We start from the raw sequence: 24,356 nt of genomic DNA on the forward strand, positions 1-24,356 counted from the left end.
ACAAAAAGGATGGATGCTTTCCTGTATGACCTCTCTGGGTCCTTTGTGCATGGAGAAAGCTGGGTCAGGATTACTTCCACGAAAGCAAGCGTTCTCAAACGAAATCCTCAAGCCATCAGCATCACCTGCGAACTTGTTAGAACTGCAAATTCTTGCACCCACCCCCAGTCTTACAGAAGCAGAAGCTCTGTAGGAGGGGCCAATCTGAGTTTCAACAAGGCTTCCAAGATATTCTTTACACACGCTAAAGTTTGAGAACAACCAGAAGATTCAAAGTCCTCCAAGTGAGTAACGGAACACAAGAGTGAACCTAAGTATGTCCTGTGGGCTTGGTACCTTCCAGTTATCACATATGCTATCCTACTTCCATCCCACCTATGCACACATCCTTCATTATGTTTGTCTGTATGTACAAATGAAGCAACCAGAAGGAAACCAGAAGAAGCCAATGGGCAACAATTTAGTTGGCAGACTTTTAAAATCAGATGCAATCTGGCAATCAGTGAGGATCAAGGCACTCCGCCAGAGGCATCAGGGATGGTTCTAATCATTTAAGTGCTATTTAACTAGGTAGCTGTCACTAGCAGAGGGATAAGCAGTATTGTCTGATTCATAAATTTTACATTATAAAGTGTTATTAAAAAGGCTAAATTTATTCTGGTAGATTAATCTTCTTAGCTGCTAGATTCACTTTTTAAAGCTCAAAAACCTTCTATGACTCCCTAGTTCCTATCCAGTTAAATGAGGACTACTTGCTCTGGCATACACATCCTTCCCAATGTGGCTACAAATCTACCTTTTCTAACTGTCACATTGAACACAGTTATTTGTGTCCATCTAAAGTTATTTTTTGAAAAATAAAAAATAAAATAAAGTTATTTTTTGGAAACAAGGCAGAGCATCTCTTCATTAATTAATGAAAATGGTTATTTACATGTCCCATTTATTCCAATAGCTCCTAGCCAGCAGATCCTAGTAGCCCTTGGAGCAAACAGAACAGTGTCTTGGCAGATAGGAGGAATACAAAACATGTACAAATGTTTGTTAATATATATTTTCATTTTAATTTTGATAGGCTTTTTGAATTATAAAAGTAACATAAATATGGGTAGAAATTCAAGCAGTACATGAGGACATAAAAGATTCCCTCTTGGGAAGCAGATGTGGCTCAAGTGATAAGACCTCTGCCTACCATATGGGAGTACCCGGGTTTGATCCCTGGGGCCTCCTGGTGAAAAAGAAGAAGAGAAAGCATGCCTGTGTGGCAAGCCAGTGAGCCAAGTGCCCACGCAGTGAGCCAAGTGCTCACATGGCGAGCCTAGTGCCTGTGTGAATGCCTACGTGGCAAGCTGAGTGCCCATGTAGTGAGCCAGTGCCTGCGCAGTGAGCTGAGTGCCTGTGTGGTGAGCCGAGTACCCGCGCAAGTGCCCACATGGCGAGCTGAGTCCCCACATGAGTGCCCATGTGGTGAGCCATTTCCTGCACAGCAAGCCAAGTGCTCACATGGTGAACCAGTGCCCATGCAAGTGAGTCACTCAGCAAAATGATGATGCACCAAAAGAGAGATGAATGGAAGAGCCAAGGTGAAGTGCAGCAGAGACCAGGAACTGAGGTGGTGCAACTGACAGAGAACCTGTCTCCACATCAGTGGTTCCCAGGATCAAATCCCAGTGAATCCTAGGGGAGAAGGATGAGAAGAGAAGACAAAAAGAGAAATAAATACAGAAGAATACACAGCAAGTGGACACAGACAGGAAAAACAGAAGGGGGGGGGAGGAATATAAAATAAAATGATTCCCTCTAAACAGAAGTATCAGTTCATAATGGTTTCTTAGGTTCATTTCAGAAACTTTCTATGCATTTTTGAAAATATATTTGTGGCATAAACCTTTTAAACACAATGTTCTACAGTTTGCTTTTTTCACTTATATCTTAGACAGCTTTCTATGTCTGTAAAAATAGGTCTAAGTATTCTAAGAATATGCAATCATTTATATAATCTTTAACTTATTAATAGAACTTAAATTGTTTGCATTTGGCTATTGTGATAATGCTATAAAAAACTTTCTTGTATTCATTCTTTCAAATGTTCATCAATATTTATTGATCTTCTATATGTGATGTACTATATGAAGGGTTGACTCTGCCTAACTGAATGCCCTGAGGAACTTACAATCTAGCAGCAGAAATATATAAAATAAACAAGGGAGTAAAAATATAATTACAAATCATGATAAGAGCTATGAGGAAAGTGAAGGGTGCCACGATAAAGTGACAGGGAACACTTACCTCATCAGTATAACCAGGGAAGGATTTTTTGAGAAAGTGCATTTAAATTAAGACCCAAAAGATAATACAACATTCCAGACATAGGGAATAATATTTGAAAAGCCCTAAGATGGGAAAGAACTTGGTGTCTTCAAAGAACTGAAAAGAGGCCAATGTGATTGAAAGGTGATGCATGAGGGCTTGAAATGACATTGGAGAAATAGGCAGACACCAATTATACAAGATTTTGTAAGCCATTATAAAGAGTTTAGATTATTCTATGGGAAACCACTGAAGAATTTTATTCAGGAGAGTAGTGTGATCAGATAATTTTTAAAAACAACATTTATTTTAAAGATTACTCAGCTACTCTGTGGGGAATAGATTGGAATGGGGCAAGGATGGACATGCGACTAAGAAGGGAACAGTGGTCCAAGCAATAGATGATGATGATTTGAGCTAGGCTGGTGGCTATAGATGGACAGATCCAAGACATATTTAGAAGCTAAAACTTTCATGAATAATAGGAATGGATGAGGGGATTGAAGAAGAGAGACCTGGACAATTGATGAGTGGTGGAGCCACTTACTGACACAGGAAAGACTGGGGAAAGAGTAAGTTTGTGGGAGAAGGAGAAATCAAAGGTCCACTTTGAGCTTGTCAAGTTTGACATCCTTGTGAAATAGCCAATTGAGTTAAAATACGCAATTTAATCTCAAGTGTGGAGCTCAAAGATGTTTGAGCTGAAGATACAAATTTGTTCACATATATAAAGCCAGGGGAAAGGATGAAGGCTTGACAATGCAGAAGGGAAATAGGATGAGAGATGAGAGATACAGAGATCAGCCTTCCTTAGGAGGAACAGCGTTTCCCACATGTTCAAGAACAAAAAAAGGATACAAAGGCAACCATGCATAGACTGGGTAGTGGGAAGATAAGAGAGCTTCCAAATTATTGTTTCTTGTACTGCTTGAATCAAAGGAAGGTCATCGGTTGAGAAGAATGGAAGTGAATGGAGAAGAGGATTGGAGGAGAAAGGAAATATACAAAATAATCATCTTAGAAATTATGAAAGTAAGCTTGATGGAGAAACTACAGAAACATCATAGGATTACTGGTTGTATTTGGATCCATGTGAGGTTTGAGATGGTGTTTCAAATGAAACCTGTATACCTGATTGTGTGATATTATCCAACTGTATTCAGCTGCTTGGGTACAAGAAGGATTGGAGGATATGGCTCGTTAAGGATATCTTTGCATATTTCTGTAAGTCTACACCAAAATTAGCTAGAAGTGAAATGATTGAGTCAAGAGTATATATCTTTTAAATGTGATAGGTATCATTATCAGTCAATATTTGCAGATTTAACTGGGGGAAAAAACATTGTTTTCCTCTCCCTTAGTGTATTTTAACATAGCAACTATAAAAACATAACTGGATAACAGTATCACTGAGACCAATAACATAGAAGTTTCAAAATAGAAAAGTTTAATACAATTTAAGGATTGAAACAAAAAAAATTTTTTTTTGCATTATTCTTGTGTGTGTGTGAAGTTGGTGTTGCATGTGTGTTGGTTGAGTATGAGGTTTGGTGTGTGTGTGTTTGTAAATAGAGGGTGACCCACCTTGCTCTGAATGGACCCAAAGACATTATGATTGAGCCCAGGGTGTACCATAAGTGGTTTGCGGTTATTACCAAAGATTTTTCACAACGTCTTCCCACTGTGCAAGTCTGTGTCAGGAAAATAGAGTGGTTTGGCTAGAGATGACTGGGATTTGCTATAAGTGGGGTGAAACTGTCAGATTTATGGGGCTTTTTCTCTTAAAAATATATGGCCTTCCTTTTTCATTTACGGTAACTTTAAAGTCCATTCCAGGCTGTTGCTTCCCAATTGCTTGCCTCCCCATGTTCTAATGAATGCATAGCACATCTCTCAGAAGGATTGCACTCCCATTTGACATGTCAGAGAGGAAACTCAGAGTTGTTTGGTCTTGAAATTCTTTCTGGGTGTCCATGTTTCCATAGTTTTCTCCTTTCACTTACCAGTCAAAGGTTATTATAACTAATTGGGTGTCTGTTCTCTACTGGCTTCCATGGTTTGATCTGCACACACTTAGCTTCACTAATGAAATCACCATGTGGCCTGGGGATGCAAGCAACATCCATACTCTTTTTCTCCTACTCCTTTCTTATAATTCCAGATTGGTCTCTGGAAATGCCCTCTAAAACACACATTGTATGCTTTTCTGAGAAAATGACTCAGAAAGTGTAAGTGTCTAGAATTATATAAAGCTCAGGTTTTGAAACTTCAGTGTGCTTGAATCTAAGCCAGTTAAATGAAGTAAAAACTGGCGGGAGGAAGGCAAACATGGGAGAGTGATGAGTGACTCGGGGCTGAATTCAGGGATGCCTGCTGTGAGGCAGTCAGGGATGAGGAACCATTTAACTGTAGTCTCTCTCATTATCATTTATGATCTAGAAGACAGATGTGAAAGCCACCATTATGAGAATTTAGGTGATACTGATTTTAGAGGCATTCTCCAAGGCAGAGAAGATACAAGTAGAAAGTACACAGAAAAAAGTGTTCCTTTTAAAGCTACCACTATAATATTTAAAAATAAATAATATTTTTGCTATGATAAAAAGCCAGAAGATTCAGAGAGTGCTTGACCTTACCTGTGAACTACATGCCTCACCTCTGAAGGACCTCAAATAAGTAATGTGAGATCTTGAAAATATAGCTGGTTTTACTGTCCAGGTATGTTTGTCAGCTTTTTGCCTGCAGCTTTCTTCATTATCAAGAACCATAGGATACAGAGGTCGGGTTTTTAAAATATGCTAGGCACTGCAGTGGCTTTGTGACAGAACACTGGTTTAGTTACTTGGCAAATATTTTATTGAGTGCCAGCCATGTGCCAAACACTAGGCTAGGTTCTGAAAATATAGCTGTGAAGGAAACAGATGTGCTCTCTTGCCCTTAGAAGTTCAGAGTCTATCTAGTGGAGAGATAAATAATAAAATAAACAAATAAATACAATAATTACTACAGATTATGATAAGTATCATAAATGTTTAGGAAGCTCTGGGGAAGGCTATTTTAGATAAGGTGGTAAAGATAGGTTTCTGAGATGGGGCACTTAAGAATTCCCAAAGGATGAGAATGAGGTAGTCTCAAGAAGAGCTTGAGCAAGAGCTTTCCAGTGAAGGGGCTTAGAAGGGAGAGGATTTGGAGGAGTTGCAGAACAGAGAGGGAAGCTAGATATAGTGAGGTGCAGAGTGATATGAAACCGAGTTGGAGAAAGCAGTAGCCAGATCTTGCAGGGTCTGGAGGTTGCTGTAAGGAGCTTAACCTTTAGTCTAAGAACAATGGGAGTCTGTGAAGGAACTTAACAAGGAAGTGATATGACCTGATTTAAGTTTCAGGGAGAATTGCTTTAGCTATTCTGTGGAGAATAGATTTTAAAGGAGCAAGAGTGGTGGCAGAGAGCCTAGAGAGGAGGCTGTTGTGGACCAGGTAAGAAACTGTGATGACTTGGACGAGGATTAAGGCTGTGAAGAGGGCAGAAGGGGGCACCTCAAAGATATATATATGTAGAAGGAAGAAATGAAAGGACATTTGGAGGGACTGGTTGGGAAGGGATAAGAGAGAGAGAAACAAAGGAATCAGTTTCTACATTCTCTTTTATGCCAACCCCAAGATGGTGTTGGCCTCCTCATATCAACACTACTGCACAAGAACTTCCAAGGGTGGGTTTGAGCTTCCCTGAAGAAATTGTTCCTGCCCCTCCCCAAGTAAGAGTAGACTGGCTAAAAATCTTTACAAGGAGTTCAAATGAATAAACCCTGAGTCTCTTCTAGAGTGCTAGGCTCCAGAAATGTGTACTAGCTTCATCCCCCAGACCCAGTAAACCCTGATCCTAATCTAGTCATGACCACTTAAAGACCTTCATCGTCATCGACTTCTATGGTTAAGATTTTCTCTTCGGGTCTCAACACTGCATTTATTCCTATTTGGAATTCCTAACCTGCCCTTCTTCCCATTAGTGTAATCTGTAAACTTAATGATGTCCATGCCCTGTATTTTAGCTTCCAGGTCCTTAGAAGCCATGTTCTCTGGATTTATTTTTGAAATCATAGAGCAGATGGGCATGCTGCATGGGCACTGAATTTGAACCCAAGAAATGTGATTTTGGAGTAAGGCTGGTTTCCCATGATTAGTGCCAAACTGTATATTACAGGAGTTTAATTTAATATAGGAGTTGGTATTATAGTTAAAATTAAAACACATCAAAATTGATCTGATACATGTAATGATGTGATTGTTACTTTGTTGCAGGAGAAATGACATTCGTGTAAATGACATACACACATTTCTGTCTTACAGCCACACCAAAATTGTAGTTTTCCTTATCATCCATGTAAATACCACTTTACAGTAAAAGACATAGATTCTAGTTAGTCCTTATTACCACTGTACCTCATAGATTTGCGATTTCCTTTGCCACATTAGTCTTCTCCTCTATCTCCCTCGCCCCTCCAGGTCTTTATCGTACATAACTGTTCTCCACATTTGACAGCACTAGGACAGTAAAATTAGTAGCAATTCTTGTTTCTGAGGCCAGGGACTTTGTGCCTGAGGAATGATGGCAGTCATAATATCCCTGCACTCAGGAGTGATTGGGGGGATTTAAAGTTGGAAAATTTTATCTTAGACAATGCATTTTGGAAACTATTCATGTAATTTTGCCTTGCAATCATAGGAGCATCTAGCATACAGAATTGTTGCTCTTACTGGAAGATTACACCAAAAATTTTAATTTAAAGCATTACTCCATGGTTGGGGTTAAAAGCTGCTAAATATCACTCTGGACATGCTGCCAAATTCCTGAATTCCTTTATGGAGATAGAATATCGAAGTTTTTCTACCAGTCTTGCCCTCCAGAGTTCACATGCCCCCAATCTATCCCCACCCCGCGGTTCACTTCCTGCCCTTCTGAGATCCATAGGCCACAGAGGTAGATAGTGGTCACTATGGTAATCCACAGGCCTACTTTGCTTTCTCTGAAACTTGTGGGCCTCACCTATCCAACTCCCTTTTCTGCAGAGGAAGAGTCTCCTAATTCCTATACTTAGCCACCACCACCTTTTCCTCTCTCCTTATTTGGCTTTTCCTTTCATAGTCAAAAAAGCTCCTTTTGATCTCCCTTGGGCCCATCTTTCTACCAAGTAATCCGTAAGTCTCTCATCTGTTTTTCTGACTCCCACTCCATTTTATGATATATACCTGGGAAATATGTAACAAGAAGGGGATATTGTGATCCTATAGAGTTGTTAAGGAAAGCGAGGACTGAATCGATCCACTACATACTTGCAAGACCTAGCACAAAATGGAAATGAGGACCTCTACTTCAAAAAGGTGGAAAAAGCACCATTAAAAGTACTAAGGCACTTAAACATAAAGCTTTTCCTTTCTTTCAGTCTCTCTCTAAACTTATCATGGTTCTTTTTATTTGCTATATAATGTGATATTAAAATTTTAAATAATTTGCATGAATTTTACCATTCATCTTTACATTGTGCAATGCAAGATTTAAATGCAAATATGAGTACATTTAACTTGTATGCAGCGTTACCTAAGTTACACAATTCATATTTCATAGCTTGTCCATGAGTACATATATTATTCTTACAGAACAGTGGAAACATTTTTTTTTCACTTCTTAATATGCACACATTCTATTGACATTTACTACCTCTAGCTTACTGATAAGTAAGGAAGGATTGAAAGGAAAAGGAACTATGGGTTGCCCTTTCTTACTCTATCATTTTCAACAAAAGTGGTTGGTTAAAACAAGGAAGAGTAAGACAAGATATGACAGGGTTCTTTTGCCATTCATGTTTCTTAGAATGCCACTTACTTCTTCCTACAGTGAATACAAGTTTTGGTGTGAATAGAAAGTATGTCCTCTTGGGACTGTCGGTCATCCCTCCTCTCAATCATAGATGTGACACACTTACTTGTACTCACTTTGAGTCTCTCTGAACTCCCATATATCATGGGTCTACCAGAACACCATGCTTCTGGGCATCACAAACATTATATGTTAATTGGATAGCAAGAAATTGAACATGCATATTTGTACACATCCACATGTTCCATTGTCCCATTGGACTTCATTTACAAAACACAAGTTCAAAGATAAAATTACTAAGAACTTCAAGAAGGCAGTAGCAGAGCGTTAAGCCAACTGGAGAGCTCTTTGAGCACAGGCCCCTTCTGAGCATGGGGCCGAGTGGCCTACCCCTGAAGCCAGGCCTGGATTGAGAAAAGATGGTTCAACTGGGTACTTAAGAAAAAGAGGTAGAACAGAAGCCCTTGACTCTGCCAGAAGAAATTCCTTATCATATTATGAAAGGCCCCTAACCTATTAGGCTTTCTGGTGCTATTTCTGTCAAAAACATCTGAAACTTTGGCCAAGGAGATAGAGAAGATAGGAGAGGGCTCAGCCAATTTTTCTTTCTAGCACATTTATGATGTGAATGTGAGCAAGAAGGTAGTGAATATACTACATAGACTTTAATTTCTAGTCATAAGGGGAAATTTTTAAACAACTTCAGTGTTCCACTTATACTTCTGAAACAATTACTGGTACTTAAAACTGTGGAATGGTGATCGGAGCAAAATTAGGATAAAATTTTCCATCCAGCTTCTTTTGTGTGGAGAGTTTGACTTTGTGCAATTCAAGACTTATATCATTACTCTTTAAAATGTCAGAATTATCAAATTACATAATGGGATTTGTAGTAATGTCTTCATTCAGGGTTCAATCAGCTGTTTTCCAGTTGTCAGTTTTCTGAAATTGGACTTCCCTTTGAACTTTGAAAATTTTGCACATTCCTAAGAGTCCATATTCCATTTCATACTGGGTTCCTGTGCCAAGATTGCATTCTTTCCAACTTCTCCATCAATAATATTTCTTTATACAAAGCCTGTAAAACACCATAAATGAAACTTTTTAGTTTTGTAATGATCAATTTCCAATATATGAAAACATCAGTGGTAATTACTGAGTTGGTACTGTGGCTCCTCAAAATAAGAATATATATTGGCAAAGTACCTGCTCCAAAGCATTCATGTCACAAATGTTCAATCACCCCCTGCAAAAAAAGGACATGGTGATGGCTGAAAAAGAAAGCCCTGCCCAATACCTCTGTGCTGTGTCCAACCAAGAGAGCTGCTGGCATCCCTGGTCTTAAAGCAGAATCTGTTTAGGAAGAACCGAGTCACAACCCAGGAAAACCCTGCTACACAGAGACAACTTTGGTTAATTTTGCTTCTAGTCTATTTTCTGCTGGGAATTAGGCAGTTTGGCAGCATGGGTTTGCCAGATAATCACCAGTTCTCCTCTTCACGTGGTGCCAAGAAAAGGACCCCTGTAATACCAGTTCCTGGATGAGATACAGGTCTTCTACCTTTTCACTACCTCGGTCACCTGCTTTCAAGATTCCCTGATGGCAGTGGGCTTTGTTGCACATGGTCAACTTTCTCTCACCCTGGAACTTCTTCCCACAGCTCAAGTGCTTCTTTGCTCTTCATACACGCCAAAGCACCTAGCAGCTCCCATTACAGGATGTGGGCGGAAAAGAAATTCTCTGTCCCTCTCCAGCTTGATTCTTTATTTTCTTTTTCATATTTCTACACTCACATGGCCTGGCTTTGGGGTGCCGTAATGTACTTTGAAGATTGCAAAAGTTAGCTATTTTTATAATCACATAAAACCTGATAACAATGAAAATATCTTCAAAGCCATTATGATATATGTCTCTTTGTGAAGGATGGCTCTGACCTTGTACTTTAAGCCCACTTTGCCTGAAGCCTGGATCTATATGAGTGTGTGCTTCACAAAACAGGGTCTGGAGTCCAGAGAACCTTAATGAACCCCCATAAAAACACAGCCAGCCTATTTCTACATTTAAACAGTAAACTATGAAATTATTTGGGAGAATTTCTTGAAAATCAGGTTTTTAAATCTCTCTGTGGCTGGCCCTAATGTCCATATGTTGTGGCCTGCCTAGAAATTTAAGTTCTGTTCAGGAGTGAGAGGAGGGATGGAGAGACTAACCTAGGTATCTGCAGGCAGCATTTTGTTCCAGGAGGGTTCCTGAACTTAGAAGTGCCCAATCATAGACAATTCTTCTAAATGTTCAGAAAAAGTAAAGGGAAGTACCTCCTTCTCCTTAACCCAGCTGAGTTCTGGGTATACTTGTCCTGCAGAGGGTAGACTGATACAACTTTGGTTATGCTTTCCCACCAGTCACACATTGTAGCCATTTTCAGGTTTAGCCATGCATGCCAGATTGAATTAAATGCTGTTTTAAAAGTCTCCAAAGCAGAAAAACATCTTTCTCTGACTGTTGTTGGGGTTTTGTTTTGTTTTGGGGTTTTTTTGCATATTTTTAACAAGCGTCTGCACAATAAAGATGTGGTCTTATGTTGAGTGAAACAAGTCAGACACAAAAGGACAAATACTATGTGATGCACTGTTATGAACAAAATATGGAGTTAATAATTAGAATGTAGATCACCAGAAAATAGGAGGGTAGAGAATGGAAAGCTGAGGGTTAATCTGTGCAGAATTGTTAAAATAGTTGTTTGTTGGGAAGCGGACTTGGCCCAGTGGTTAGGGCATCCATCTACCACATGGGAGGTCCACGGTTCAAACCCCAGGCCTCCTTGACCCGTGTGGAGCTGGCCCATGCGCAGTGCTGATGCACACAAGGAGTGCCCTGCCACGCAGGGGTGCCCCCACATAGGGGACCCCCACGCACAGGGAGTGCACCCTGTAAGGAGAGCCACCCAGCGCAAAAGAAAGTGCAGCCTGCCTAAGAATGGCGCCGCCCACACAGAGAGCTGACACAACAAGATGACAACAAAAAGAAACACAGATTCCTGTGCTGCTGACAACAACAGAAGTGGACAAAGAAGAACACACAGCAAATAGACGCAAAGAACAGACAACCGGGGTGGGGGTGGAGGGGAGAGAAATAAATAAATAATCTTTTTTTTTTTTAAATAGTTATTTGTAAATCTTTAGAAATGAAGAAAAATGGTTAAAGCGTTAAAAAAAAATGTGGTCTGTAGCTTGTTTTCCAAGGAGGAATCCAATTTGTCTCCCATAAATGTTGCTGCTACTCAGACATAGTTTAATTCTTTAATTGAAGCGGCTGCAAAATAGCTTGTGGACAGCGCAATGTTCTGCAGGCTTTCCTGGGCTATGTGGTTAGAGACTTTTGTGTTATGAATTCCCTGAGCTCTTTTGTGTTGTGAATCCCCTGAGCTCATCAGAGTTGTTGGCAGAGTGTCCTCCAGTTGGGTTGTTTTGGTTGACCCTGCAAATAGTATCATATTTGCATTTTAGAAAGTTCTCTCTAGTTGGGAGGGGGCAAGGAAAGCAGATGGGAGAAATATGGTGGTTGAATGACACTATATTTGCAACAGAAATGGAAATAAGTAGGAGAGCTAGAGAGATATTTAGGAGATAAAATGGATAGGACATGGGTTTTGATTGCCTAGGAGGAGTGAAGGATAAATGAGTGAAGGATAACTAAGTAAAGGGATGGTGCTAGATTTTTTACTTGAGCAATTGAGTGAATAGAGGTACCATTTACTGAGATATCAAATATGGGAGAAGAGACAATTTGGAAGCTGGTGGGAGGAAGGGCAGAATTGATGCATTCGAAGTGCCAATGGTGTATCCTATTAAAGATGTAGAAAAGGCAAGTAGAAACAAATCAATTAAAATCACACATGCGCACACACACACACACACCTCTTTGGAAGTAGAGAAATAATTCCTGTTTACACTGAAAGGTTAGCAACAAAAGTATGAGTACCTGGTTCTTTCTTTAAAAAAGCAAACTTTTTTCATTTTAAATGCTTATTCTTGTAAGTTTCAAAAATATTCTTAAGTAAAAAGGAAAGAAGGAAGAATCATTCATGATGCTGCTACCCAAAGATAACTACTATTTTCATTTAGGTGTATTCTTCAACTTTAACTCCACAGAAGACATTTTATTTCTCATTATAAATAGGATCATCTTATTTTAGAGCCTGTTCTTTTTCTGCATACTAGGATGAACATCTTTTGATAGCATTAAATATTCTTCTAAAATATAATTTTTAATGACTGCAAAGTAGCCATAGTTGGATCTTCAAGAATTTATTTATTCATTAATTTATTTATTGTACATTTAATTGTCTTCAGGGATTTTTCCCCATTAAAAATAATGCTGTGATGGCCATTGAAAAAATTAAGATTCTTGGTCATAAGGAAAAAAAGGAGAGAATCTTGTGAACTTAAGCACAGAAGAAATGGGAGGTTGAAAAACTGAATCATCCAGCTTGGGAAGAACAGGATCCAGGGCAACACAGGGACTAGAGATGGCAGTGTTTTCAAATGGTCAGTCTTCTTATGGGCCACTCCATAGAATAAATCTGTTCTAACCTCTCTTGTTCGGTTTGGCCATGCCACTCAGTTTTCAGAATCCCTGGCGAGAAAGTCTAATTGGTCTAATATGAGCACTTACCCACCTCAAGGGAGATCACATGTTCTTAGTAAACAGCATACAATCATGGTTGAATCATTTCCCCAAAGAAAATCTAGATGTTATAACAAGAAGGAGGAAGAAATGATATTGGGCCACAAAACAAAAAAATGGCCACTGTAACTGTCCTTCAGATAAATCTTTACACATATCTCTAATTATTTCTTTGGAATAAATTATAAGAAGTAGAATTGTTGGGTCTAAGGGTATACAGCAATTTCAGGCTTTTAATGCATATTGCCAAGTTTCTCTCAGGAAAGATTGTTTCTGGCAATTCATTCTTGATATTAAACACGAGGCATTGTTTCATTGGCATTCTATAGCTTTGTGATTTGACCATCCAGGTTGTTGACACAGGAGTAATTCAAATGTGTTTTGCCAAAAATAACTCTCATTGCAAAGGAATAGTTTAGTATTTTTTTTTAACAACAAACCTATCAGTTCTCTCCCTGACTTTTTGAACCCAGAAGACATCACCTATCTTGTCCCAATGAGCAAATGAAGGCATGCCTTCATAGTTCTCTGTACAAGCTTGTGATTGTTTTCACTTGCCATATATACGGAACTCTGACTTCATTCCCCAGTAGCTCCAGCCCCTTTTGTGTGATGGCCCTCTGTGCTACAGCTTTAGTTTGGAGGCCTCACAGGTCTTCATTCCACTCGATTCTCTGGTTTGGGTATCACCCCCCAGTGTATTGGGGTAAACCTTCCTCACTAAGGCCACTGGCTGTTCCACGGAGTCCAAGTAGGCCAGTGCGACCTCCCACCCTTACGCAGGCCTGGGATTTGTGGGTCCAAGTGTAGAAAAATTCTGTAATTTTTTTTCTAAGTGCATTACTTGAAGTCCAGTTGTAGACAAGACTAGGTAAGAGAGGCAAGGGGCAGGGAGCAGACCAAGGAGGAAAATGGATACCTCTAGGCCCTCCTGGTTCTAACCATTTATTGAGCACCTTTTTTCCTAAATGCTGTGCTAGGCTGTGGGGATACAACTATGAAAAAGCACAGGCCCATCTTTGTAGAATTCATAGTCTAAACGGGGAGAGACACAGAAATCAGATAATCTATATCTAATCTATAAAGGCCTAAATACGAATTGAATCAAATGTTCTAAGAGAGAGAAACATTCCTATGAGAACATTAACAAAGAAATCTGACTTAGCCTGGGCAGAGTAATGGGCAGTCAAGGAAGTCTTCCCTGGGAAAGTTAACATCCGGGTTAAGTGTTAACAAAATGTGTGTCTATTTGTGTGTGTATATATGAGTGTGTGCATGTGTTAGTGGAAGAGGGCACATGGGTGGAGGTTAATTGAAGAAAGAGAAAGGCCCTGTCTATAGTGGGAAAGAGGAAAAGAGCAATGTATGTGAGCATAATAGGCCAGGTAGAGAAAGGCGAGAGAGTAAGGAGCCAATTTGTATTAAAAACAAACTCTAGCCTGCAAGCAATGGGAAACTTCTTGTCAGTTTTAAGTAGGGTGGTTTAAAAAAAATTGGGTTGGAGGTTATTTCATTCCCTCTTGAGAGGGAGTAAGGAAAATTATAGCTTTCAGAATTTCCAAAGATGTTTTAGTCTCATGCAGACTTTCTGGATCTGCCTTGTAGCAGCCCTCTGTGAAGGAAGTCAGAGCAGCAGGGCTCTCTCCCTTATAGGTTAGCTCTGGCATACTGCCACGTCTGATGCAAGGACCATCAGTGACATTCCCCTTCACTTTCCCTTGGCTCTCCAAGGTCAAATATCTAGATGAAGAGTGGTTACTGATGAAGCATCTCTGCTCATAGAGTTAATTCTGACTTTGGAAGTCACAGAGAAGGCTCCATTAAGGAAAAATATTTTTCATTCCACTTTCACACTTCAGTACATGTATACTTCCCAGAAGCAGAAAATATTGAGATTAAAAATGCTTATGCACCTGCAGCAAAGCTTATTAGTGCTCAGGAAAACCATGACCTTCAAATCTTGCAAAGTTATTCATTTACTCCCATTATTCAGGAGGTTCAAACATTTATTATTAATATCTATGTTCAGGGAAACGGACTTTGGCCCAGTGGTTAGGGCGTCCGTCTACCATATGGGAGGTCCGCGGTTCAAACCCCGGGCCTCCTCGACCCGTGTGGAGCTGGCCATGCGCAGTGCTGATGCGCGCAAGGAGTGCCTTGCCACGCAAGGGTGTCCCCCGCATGGGGGAGCCCCCACGCGCAAGGAGTGCGCCCGTGAGGAAAGCCGCCCAGCGTGAAAAGAAAGAGCAGCCTGCCCAGGAATGGCGCCGCCCACACTTCCCGTGCCGCTGACGACAACAGAAGCGGACAAAGAAACAAAAGCAAAACAAAAGAAACAAGACGCAACAAATAGACACCAAGAACAGACAACCAGGGGAGGGGGGGGGAAATTAAATAAATAAATAAATCTTTAAAAAAAAAAAAAATATCTATGTTCATAGGCCCTGGGGATGCAAAGATAAACCCTGATCTCAAGGAACTTCCTTCCAACCATCCTTAACCTCCATCCAAAATCCTTACCTCTGCCTACACGTACCACATATACACATACCAATTATGTATGGGGGGCAGCAAAGAACATAACTATACACATACTGAAGTATAACTATTTTCATGATGTAAAAAACCCCTCAGGGAATAGAGAAGAATAATCAACATGTATTAGGGACTTTTATGTATCAGACATTATGATAGATGTTTCTAGATATATTATCTCATTAAACCCCTGTGAGGAAACTGAGGTTCAAAGACAATAAATCACTTCCCAGGATTCAAATATGTATCTTTCAAATCTAAATAAATTACTTCCCGGCTTTTGTTTCCCTGTGGTGCCTTCCCAGAATCCCCTAGTCAAAAATAATTATTTTCTTTTCTGAACTCCCAAAGAACTACAAGTGGTTCCTGCTCATGTGGTGTTTACTTCAGCCAGCCTTGTTCCACAGGGAGTTGTTTACATGTATCTTTGCCCTCAAGTTCCATGGGGAGAGGAAGATGTCATGTTCATCTTTGTATCCCCCAGGCCTAACCAAATACCTTGTATACCACTAATATGTGCTTAGAAAATGCTTGTAGAATGAAAGATTCCACTAATATATCCACATCTCTCACTGGGTTATTCATAGCAGATGAGTATTGTATTAGTCAGCCAAAGGGGTACTGATGCAAAATACCAGAAATCTGTTGGCTTTTATAAAGGGTATTTATTTGGGGTAGAAGCTTACATTTACCAGGCCATGAATCATAAGTTACTTCCGTCACCATAGTCTTTTGTCACGTGCTGGAGCAAGATGGCTGCCAATGTTCAGCCTTCCTCTTCCTCTTAAGGCTCCATGGTCCCAGCTTCTTCCAATATCAGCTGTAGGATGAGATAAGTCTTATCTTTCTCCTGGTGCTTATTTTTCTCCAAGCTTAGCTGCTCACCTCTCTCCACAAGGTTAGCTGTAAACTCTCAGGAGAACGGCTCATCTCTCTTCCCCCGGCCTCTGCTGAGTCTAATGGAACCTTCTCACTTTCCTCACGTATCTGCTGCTTCTGCATGTTTACTTCCCGGGCTCCAGGATCAAAACTCCCAACTCTCTTCTCTGTGATGCAGTTTCTTTGTGAGTCTCCACCCACCAAAGGGGCAGGGACTCAATGTCCTACTGACATGGCCCAATCAAAGCCTTAATCATTATTTAATCAAGTAAAAGTGAAACCTCTGAATCCAATATAATCTAATATGCCTGCAGGGATAGATCAGTTTACAAACATAATCCAATATCTATTTTTGGAATTCATAAACAATATCAAACTGCTACAAGTATCTATTATATGCAGGACCTGGGGCATGACCCAGCACTTCCTTATTAACACTGCTCTGTCATGTAGCATGAGGGGTCTTGTGGTATGCAGTGTAGACAATCCAGTTCACAAGCCCAAGCCCTGATCACACCTCTATAAGCAACTGGAACTTGCCACTTTTCCCACTTAGTGATGAACATTCCAGAGCTGTGGTCCATTCTCAGGATGACAGACTCCATGTTGAGCAAGCCCTGGAAACAAAATGGGCATATGCCCTTGGCTCTGAGGATGGTCCTCTAAATCAAGGATCCCCTTGCCCAGCTCTAGAGTAAATAGTAGATATGAGAAGTATTCAGTCAAGTAAATAAGTGTATAGAGACAAGATATTTCTAAAACACTCATCAGATTTATATGCACTGAAAATGATGAAAAGAAATGTCAGAAGTAAATTTCAGGGATGCATCGGGTGTCAACCTATTCAAGTTTCTTATTAGTTATTGTCACTCTGATCCTAGTTTTTGTTGGACATGTTCTTTACTTGTTTATCCTTGGCAGGACTTGATTTTACATAGCTTTTGTGGGTTAAGGGTGGGGTTGAGAACAGAAGGAAAATACTGCTGTTGTTGCTTGTGCTGCCAATAGCCATCCTATCCTCCAAAGTTAAGGATTTGAGCATTTGAAAAGCTATGAATGCTTTTTTTCATGCTTGTTCTCTATATCCAATCCATCACCAAGTCCTATCAATTTTATCTCCTAAATATCTCTCAAATTCCTCTTCTCCCTAATTTAACTTCCCCACCTTAATCAAAGCTATCATCATCTTTCTCCTCCACTAGCCTCCTAAGTGGTTTTCTCCAGTCCATTTTCTGCACATCCTTGAAAGTCAGCCTACTAAATGTAAATTGATAATTGTATTACTTCCTCGCTTAAAACTCTTCAAAGGCTTTCATTTAAGACATATCCTAAAATCCTGAACTGGCTCTTGCCATCTCCATCTTGTCCCACTTTCGTCTTCACTCACAGAGCTCCAGCTGAATTGTTCTGCTTTCATATTCTGAAACATACCGAACTCTACCATCTCAGAGCCTTGAAATATGCCCTTCCTCTTTTCAGAGCACTTTCTGTCCCCTCCTAGCTTTTTCCTTAAATCTTAAATGTCACTCAATGAGAGACTCCTTCACGAACCACTGCCCACCCCCCCCCCCAGACTAGATCATGACTCCTATTATATGATCTCAACAAATCCTACCCTATTCCTCCATTACAAAGATCATTATTGATATTAAATAATTGCCTACCTCATTTTCCTAAAGTTTAAGCTTAAGATTAAAAACTTCATGATTTCAAGAATTTTATCTGTCTCATTCACCACCACTGTATCCTTAGTGCCTAGCACAGAGCCATAAACCCAGCAGACTTTCCCATAATTGAAAGGCCAGTTACTCTATTGGGCACTGGATTAGATTATGCAGTCTTAGACCTTGACACACTGCAGCAATTTGTCCAGTTAATTCTGCAACCTTCTGTTGGTTTCTCTTTTCCTATTTATTTCAGTTCAACTCACTCCACACACTGCTTTGTCTAGCTTTCAGACAGAAATTGACTTTTTGACAAATACTGAAGAAAAAGAAAAGATTTAAAACCCCTGTCTTTTTTAGTGTCCTCTGTTATTAGTTTTCCCTTTCAGACTAATAAATGGACCCTATTTTTCTTCAATCTGTTTTCCTGTCTGATGTACTTAAAGAATGTCTGTCTGTATGTCTCTTTGTCCTTTGAAATTACAGTGCATTCCTTGCTTTAGTTTTTTTTTTTTTTATTATTGACATAAAAAGTCATTATATTTGCCTTCCTTCTTGGTGACTCTTATTTATTGTCTGAAAATTCCTCATTATATTCCATCTTTTAGTAATTTCTTCTTTTTTGTTTGATATGGATGTGCATTCTTTATTCGAATCTGCTCTATGCACAAATATAATACTTTCTTTTGCATATCATTTCCTTAAGAAATATTTGTTTCCACATTGTTTAATTTTGTTTATGATTACATAAATGGTACACATTTATTGTAAAATAATAGAAAGAAGGAAATAAACAGAAAGAAAGAAAGAAAACAGTTTTATTCTGCAGAGAGCTGGTTTATATGAGGGAGAGAAATAAACAAAGACAGGGAGAGGGGGGATGGAGTTTTTTAAAAAAGGAGGTAAAACAAGTAGGGAACTGAAGAACAAGAGTGAAAATGGAGTCTCAAAACAGTACACAGACTCAAGGTGAAATTTTCACATTCACCTTGGATTTGAACCTACCAACAACTGATTTACTAACCCAAATCCTCTATTCCCCTCAGGAAACTGAAAATAAAGTAAAAGTAACTCAGCAGAAACCTATCTCCCTTTGAGTAGATCAATGATGTCTTCATAAAGGAAGCTGTGATAAATGCATACACAATTTTTCTTTTATTATCTTTTAATATAGTATTTGACACATACAAAAGATTATCTATACCTACATATTATTCTTAAAGAAAAATAATGCAGTCAGCACCTGTGAATTCACCAGCCAACCCCAAAACCAAAACATTACCAATAACATCCATCAACCTTTGAGTTATTTCACTATTTCTATAATTTCTTAACACTAAAGGGAAGAGGATGTGGCTCAAGCAATTGCACTCCCATCTACTATATAGGAGGTCCAGGGTTCATTACCCAGGGCTTCCTGTGAAGGTAAGCTGGCCCGTGTGGTGAGCTGGCCCATGCACAGTGCTGCCCCACGCAGGGCACTGCCCACGCAGGAATGCTGCCCCGCGCAGGAGTGCTGCCCCACATGGAGAGCTGGTACAGCAAAATGATGCAACAAAAAGAGAAACAGAGGAGAGATAATAAGAGACATAGCAGAGCAGGGAGCTGAGGTGGCACAAGAGAATGATCACCTCTTTCGCACTCCAGAAGGCTCCCAGGATCGGTTCCCGGAGCCACTGACAAATGAGAATACAAGCAGACACAGAAGAACACACAATGAATGGACATGGAGAGCAGACAATGGAGAAGGGGGGAGAAATAAATAAATAAATAAATACTTTTTAAAAACCACTACATGATGGAACTTTCACCTTCAAAGCTAAAGAGAGAGAGAGAGAAAGAGAATGATACCTGCCCCCTGGGAAGGCTTTATTTTAGGTTCCTTTCATATTTATTGATAAGAAGAAAGACCTAATATTGTAAAATGTAAATTTTCTTCATTTTAGCTGTAAATTCAATATAATTACAAAGCCCCAATACATTTTGTTTAGATACTTGATGATCTGATTCTGAAATGGCTATTACTGAGCAAAGGTCCAAGAATAGCAAAGTTATTCCTGAAAAAAAATAAGATAGGAAGACTTGCTGTACCAGATTTCAAGATAAGTTATAAAATAATGGATATTAAACATAATGGATCAGTAAAATGTGACTTTTTTATTGAAAAAAAAGTAGTAAAATGTTGCTTTGTTTAAAAAAAAAAATGGAATGGTAATGTTGTAGGGACAGGAAAATTGACCAGTGGGGCAGAATAGAGAGCCTAGAAACAGACCCCCGAGTGTACAAAAGTTTGATATATCACACAAGGGTATCATAGATTACCAAAGAGAGGAAAGACTTGAATAAATGATGCTGATAAAACTGAAACTATCCATATGAGAAAAATGAAATTAGATACCTATCTCACAACATACGCCTAAATTAATTCTAGATGGATTAAAGGCTTAACTACAGAAGAAAAAACTTTGAAAGTGTTAAAACAAAGTATAGAATATCTTTATGACTTGTACATAGAGAAGGACCTCTTAAAAAAAAAAAAACCCTAGCTATTTCATGCCCACAAGATTTGCAAAAAAAGTAGGAAGTATAAAAATAAAAGGTGTTGACATGGATAAAGAGCAGGGGAACTTACACAGATACTGCTGGAAGGAGTGTAAGTTGGAATATTAGAATCACTTTGAAAAACTGTTTGGCATTATCCTGTAAAATTGATTATTTGTATACCTGTATATGACAGCAATTTCACTTTAGGAATATACTCTAGAACAGAGCTTCTCAAACTTTAATGAGCATCAGAATTACCTGAGAGCTGCACAATTTCTTGGTTCCACCCTGGACATTCTGATTTAGTAGGTCTGATGAGAAATCTATGAATTTGTGGTTCTCAGAAGCACCTAGATGATACTGGTCCCCAGTCACAGTTGGAGCTGGACTTATCTAGTTTTTCACTTGTATATTAGGAAACAGGAACAGGAATAGTCAAAGCAACATGGTTTGTAATAGGGAAAAAAAACTGCATAAATTCCAAATATCCATCAACAGAAGAATGAATAAATAAATTGTGGTATGTTCACACAATGAAGTATTATACGACATTGAAAATGAATGAACTGTAAGTAGATGTAACAACTTAGATGAATCTTAAAAACAAAATGTTAAAAAACAAAAAGTAAAGTCACAGAAAATTACATATAGCATGATGTCACTTTTATAAAGCTAACAAATAATATGTTGGTTAGGAGCAAATATATGGATAAAACTACATTTTACATTCCTGGTAAAAGTTCAGATATCAAGGATTAAAGCATGGCTCCTGTAAGAATCGTGGAAGAAATAAAAACTAAAAATATAAACAAATAGGCTCTCTACATATAGAACAAAAATTATGCTAGCTTCAAACGTCTCTGCAACAAACACTATGAGAAAATAATTTCAAAATTTATTTGTAAAAAATAAATGGGTATGACTAATTAAAGAAAGTTTGAACAAACAGAAAAAATTATAATGAAATGGTCTTGAAACTCTAGAGTTTAAAATGTAAATTTTAAGAATTAAAACGATCAGGAATTGCTACAAAAATGAAGAGTGCGGTGGAAAATAATAGAAAGTCCAGGTTCAGAATTATATATATTTCTTAGCAATATATTATGATATACATAACACATAAATAACAAGTATATATAATTTATTATATATAATTATATAATTTATTATGTTGTAAAGATGGGCTCAGTGGTGAGTGGACATGTTATTTACTATGTGGTCCTACAACAACTACCAAATTTTTTTTTTCTTTAATCTTACTAGTACCGTACACCAAAAGATTTTCTGATGAATTAAAAGGTTAAATAAAATAATAATAATGTAAAAGAACTGGAAGAAATATAAGTGAAAATTCATCTAATCCTTCTGTCAGGAAGGACTTTCTATGAATAAAAGAAAAAGATGAAATCAAAATAAAAAGATAGATATATTTTCCTGTAAAATTTTTTAACTTTCTGTGTCAAATTATAAAAAGTAAAAAAAAAAGACAAACTATGAACTTGGACAGAATGTTTGCAACATATACATTCCAAAGAATCATTAGCACTAATATTAGAAGATATGTTACAAATTAATAAGAAAAAGGTAGATATCCCCTGGAAATATGCATGATGTGATAGTCACGTCACAAAATAAAAATCAATAAAAATATAGAAATTGAAATTAAAATAAAGCAAATTAAACCGGTGAGATAGTTTTCATATACATGTTTGACCATGATTAAATATTTACCTTTTTAAATATTGGAAGACCATATTTCACAGTCTTCCTGAGGCTACTTAAAGTTGAGGTCAATGGTTGGGCAAAGCTTGGAGCCCTCTAATCAGGGCAGATATGGAACTATTCTGGTGGCAAAGGGACTTAGAGACTTTGTTCTGATTTATGCAATTGGTCAGATGTCTTTAAGCAGTTAATGATACAAATGGCCACGTTTTGAAAAACGGAGACAATTATAAGACTTCTGGCTGGAAAGATGAAGGTTGAGAAAAACATAATTGACGGCCTTAAGACTTTGGATAGTGTTCACTAAATAGTAGAATCATTGAATTCCGGGGGGGTGGGGTGGGGGTGGGGAAACGGGGGTGTTGGGGATGTCCCTAGACATATTCAGGATGAATTAGGAAGCCCTGTCTAACATGGCAAAGTTACCAATACTGAAGTCTTTACCTCATAATAAGTGATAATAGATTGTTAATACAAATGCACATTTTATATTTGAATCAAATACAAATGCAAAACCTGATAATAGCAGAAATAAATTCAGGTGGTGGTGGGTAGACTTTTGCAACTTTAGATAAATGTGTGGGTTACTGACTGCAGAGTTTTTGATCAGTTACAAATGGACCCTGGAATGGTTAAATGCATCACCTTTTTTTTCAATTTTAGAATTTTTCTTGTTATTTTAGAATTATTAAGGATAACCAAGAAGTAGCACAATGATTTACAAACATTTTTCAGTTTGAATTCCTGGCTCTGGAATTAAGGACTCTGGATCCTGCCTGGAGAAGCTTCATTTCCTTCCCACCATGCTAGTAGTCTTTACTGGCAATATCTGGAATATGTATTTTGGATTCCTATACTGAGGACAATCCGAAGGATTTGAAATCTTCCATTCTATAATTAGATAGAAGTCATTAGCCAATATGAAAGTTGTAGGAATATCAAATTGAAAAGTTAAGGGCTAAACTGGTAGTTACAGATGAAAAATTTCAATTCCTTTGCTCCTCTGCTGCTCTGGGTCCCTTCCACATACACTTCATCTAGTCAGTGAAATGGCCACCTTAGACTGCCAGCTTTGTCATCAACCCAAAGTGAGCGCTTCATGGGCTGACCTACAGGGTTAGGGTCTCACTGCTGGCCGGTCACCACTGCTGGTGAGAAGTGCTTTCTGGCCTGCGTCTATCTGTGTTGCTTGGAGCACCTGGACGTGCACTCTCTCTGATTCTCCTCCTCTCTTCTCCTCAGGACTACTGGCTCTCTCTCCTTTACAAGCGCCTGATCGGCCCCAAAGTCTTGGCTGTACATGTGGCTGGGCTCCAGCGGAAGCCACGGCCAGGCCGAGTGATCCGGGACAAACTAAGGATTTATGCGCACTGCACAAACCACCACAAGTAAGTCTTCGGAGAGATATCACAGAGAGACCACCCCCAGGGGCTTCAGACTTCCAGCCCTTTAGGATTCTCTTTAGTATCCCTTCAAGACTTCTCTCTGCTCACTAATCTTCCTTAGTTGAAAACTGCCTCTGGAATCACTATACCTGTTCTTTGCAGGGTTTCAAATGACCTATGATAAATAGCCTTTGCTCCAAGTGAACCCCCTTCTCACACTTATGGGATATATTCATAAAAGGTTCATAAAACGCATGCCATCTGCTCATTTACTTATTTGTCCAGCACATTTTTATCTAGCATTTTCTTGTTGCCAGTTTATATAACGCCCACGAGGCTTTCCAAGGTGAGAAGTGCAGAATCTATTCGTATGATTCACTAGCAGAGATTGAAGAAGTCTACATTTCTGAGTTTATGCCCTGCCACCTGATGAAGAGTGACACCACTAACTGGAAACCTAGCTCTAGGCCTTTGTGTTCCCGGTTAGGATCCGCAGAACTGAAGGAATGCCCAACAGGAGTCATGCCAGCTTTAGAGCCATTTTCAGTAGTTCAAAAATCTTTTTGCCTGGTTTAAAGGTTAAGAGACTAAAACCTGGGCTTCCTTTCTTTTGGTCTGGACTTAACTCATTGTGGTAATGTGGAGTTCTCTTTTTGAGCTGATTGGCATTAAAGTTGCCTTTAAAACAAACAGGAAAATTAATTCCAGTAAATAAATAGAGTTTGGCAGATAAAATATTTTTAAAGCATGAGAACCAT

General features: G+C 38.8%; 1 protein-coding gene across 1 annotated transcript in view; it reads left to right on the plus strand.

Annotated features, from left to right (window-relative positions):
• Positions 1 to 24,356, plus strand: part of HPSE2 (heparanase 2 (inactive)) — an 827,209-nt gene that overhangs the window by 749,956 nt on the left and 52,897 nt on the right. The window contains exon 10 of the mRNA XM_004457034.4: positions 23,456 to 23,601. Coding sequence (XP_004457091.1) covers positions 23,456 to 23,601 — 146 coding nt within the window. The remainder of the gene's footprint in view (positions 1 to 23,455; positions 23,602 to 24,356) is intronic.

The sequence above is a fragment of the Dasypus novemcinctus genome, chromosome 6 (genome assembly GCF_030445035.2).
Source record: "Dasypus novemcinctus isolate mDasNov1 chromosome 6, mDasNov1.1.hap2, whole genome shotgun sequence".
NCBI classification, from domain to species: Eukaryota; Metazoa; Chordata; class Mammalia; order Cingulata; family Dasypodidae; genus Dasypus; species Dasypus novemcinctus.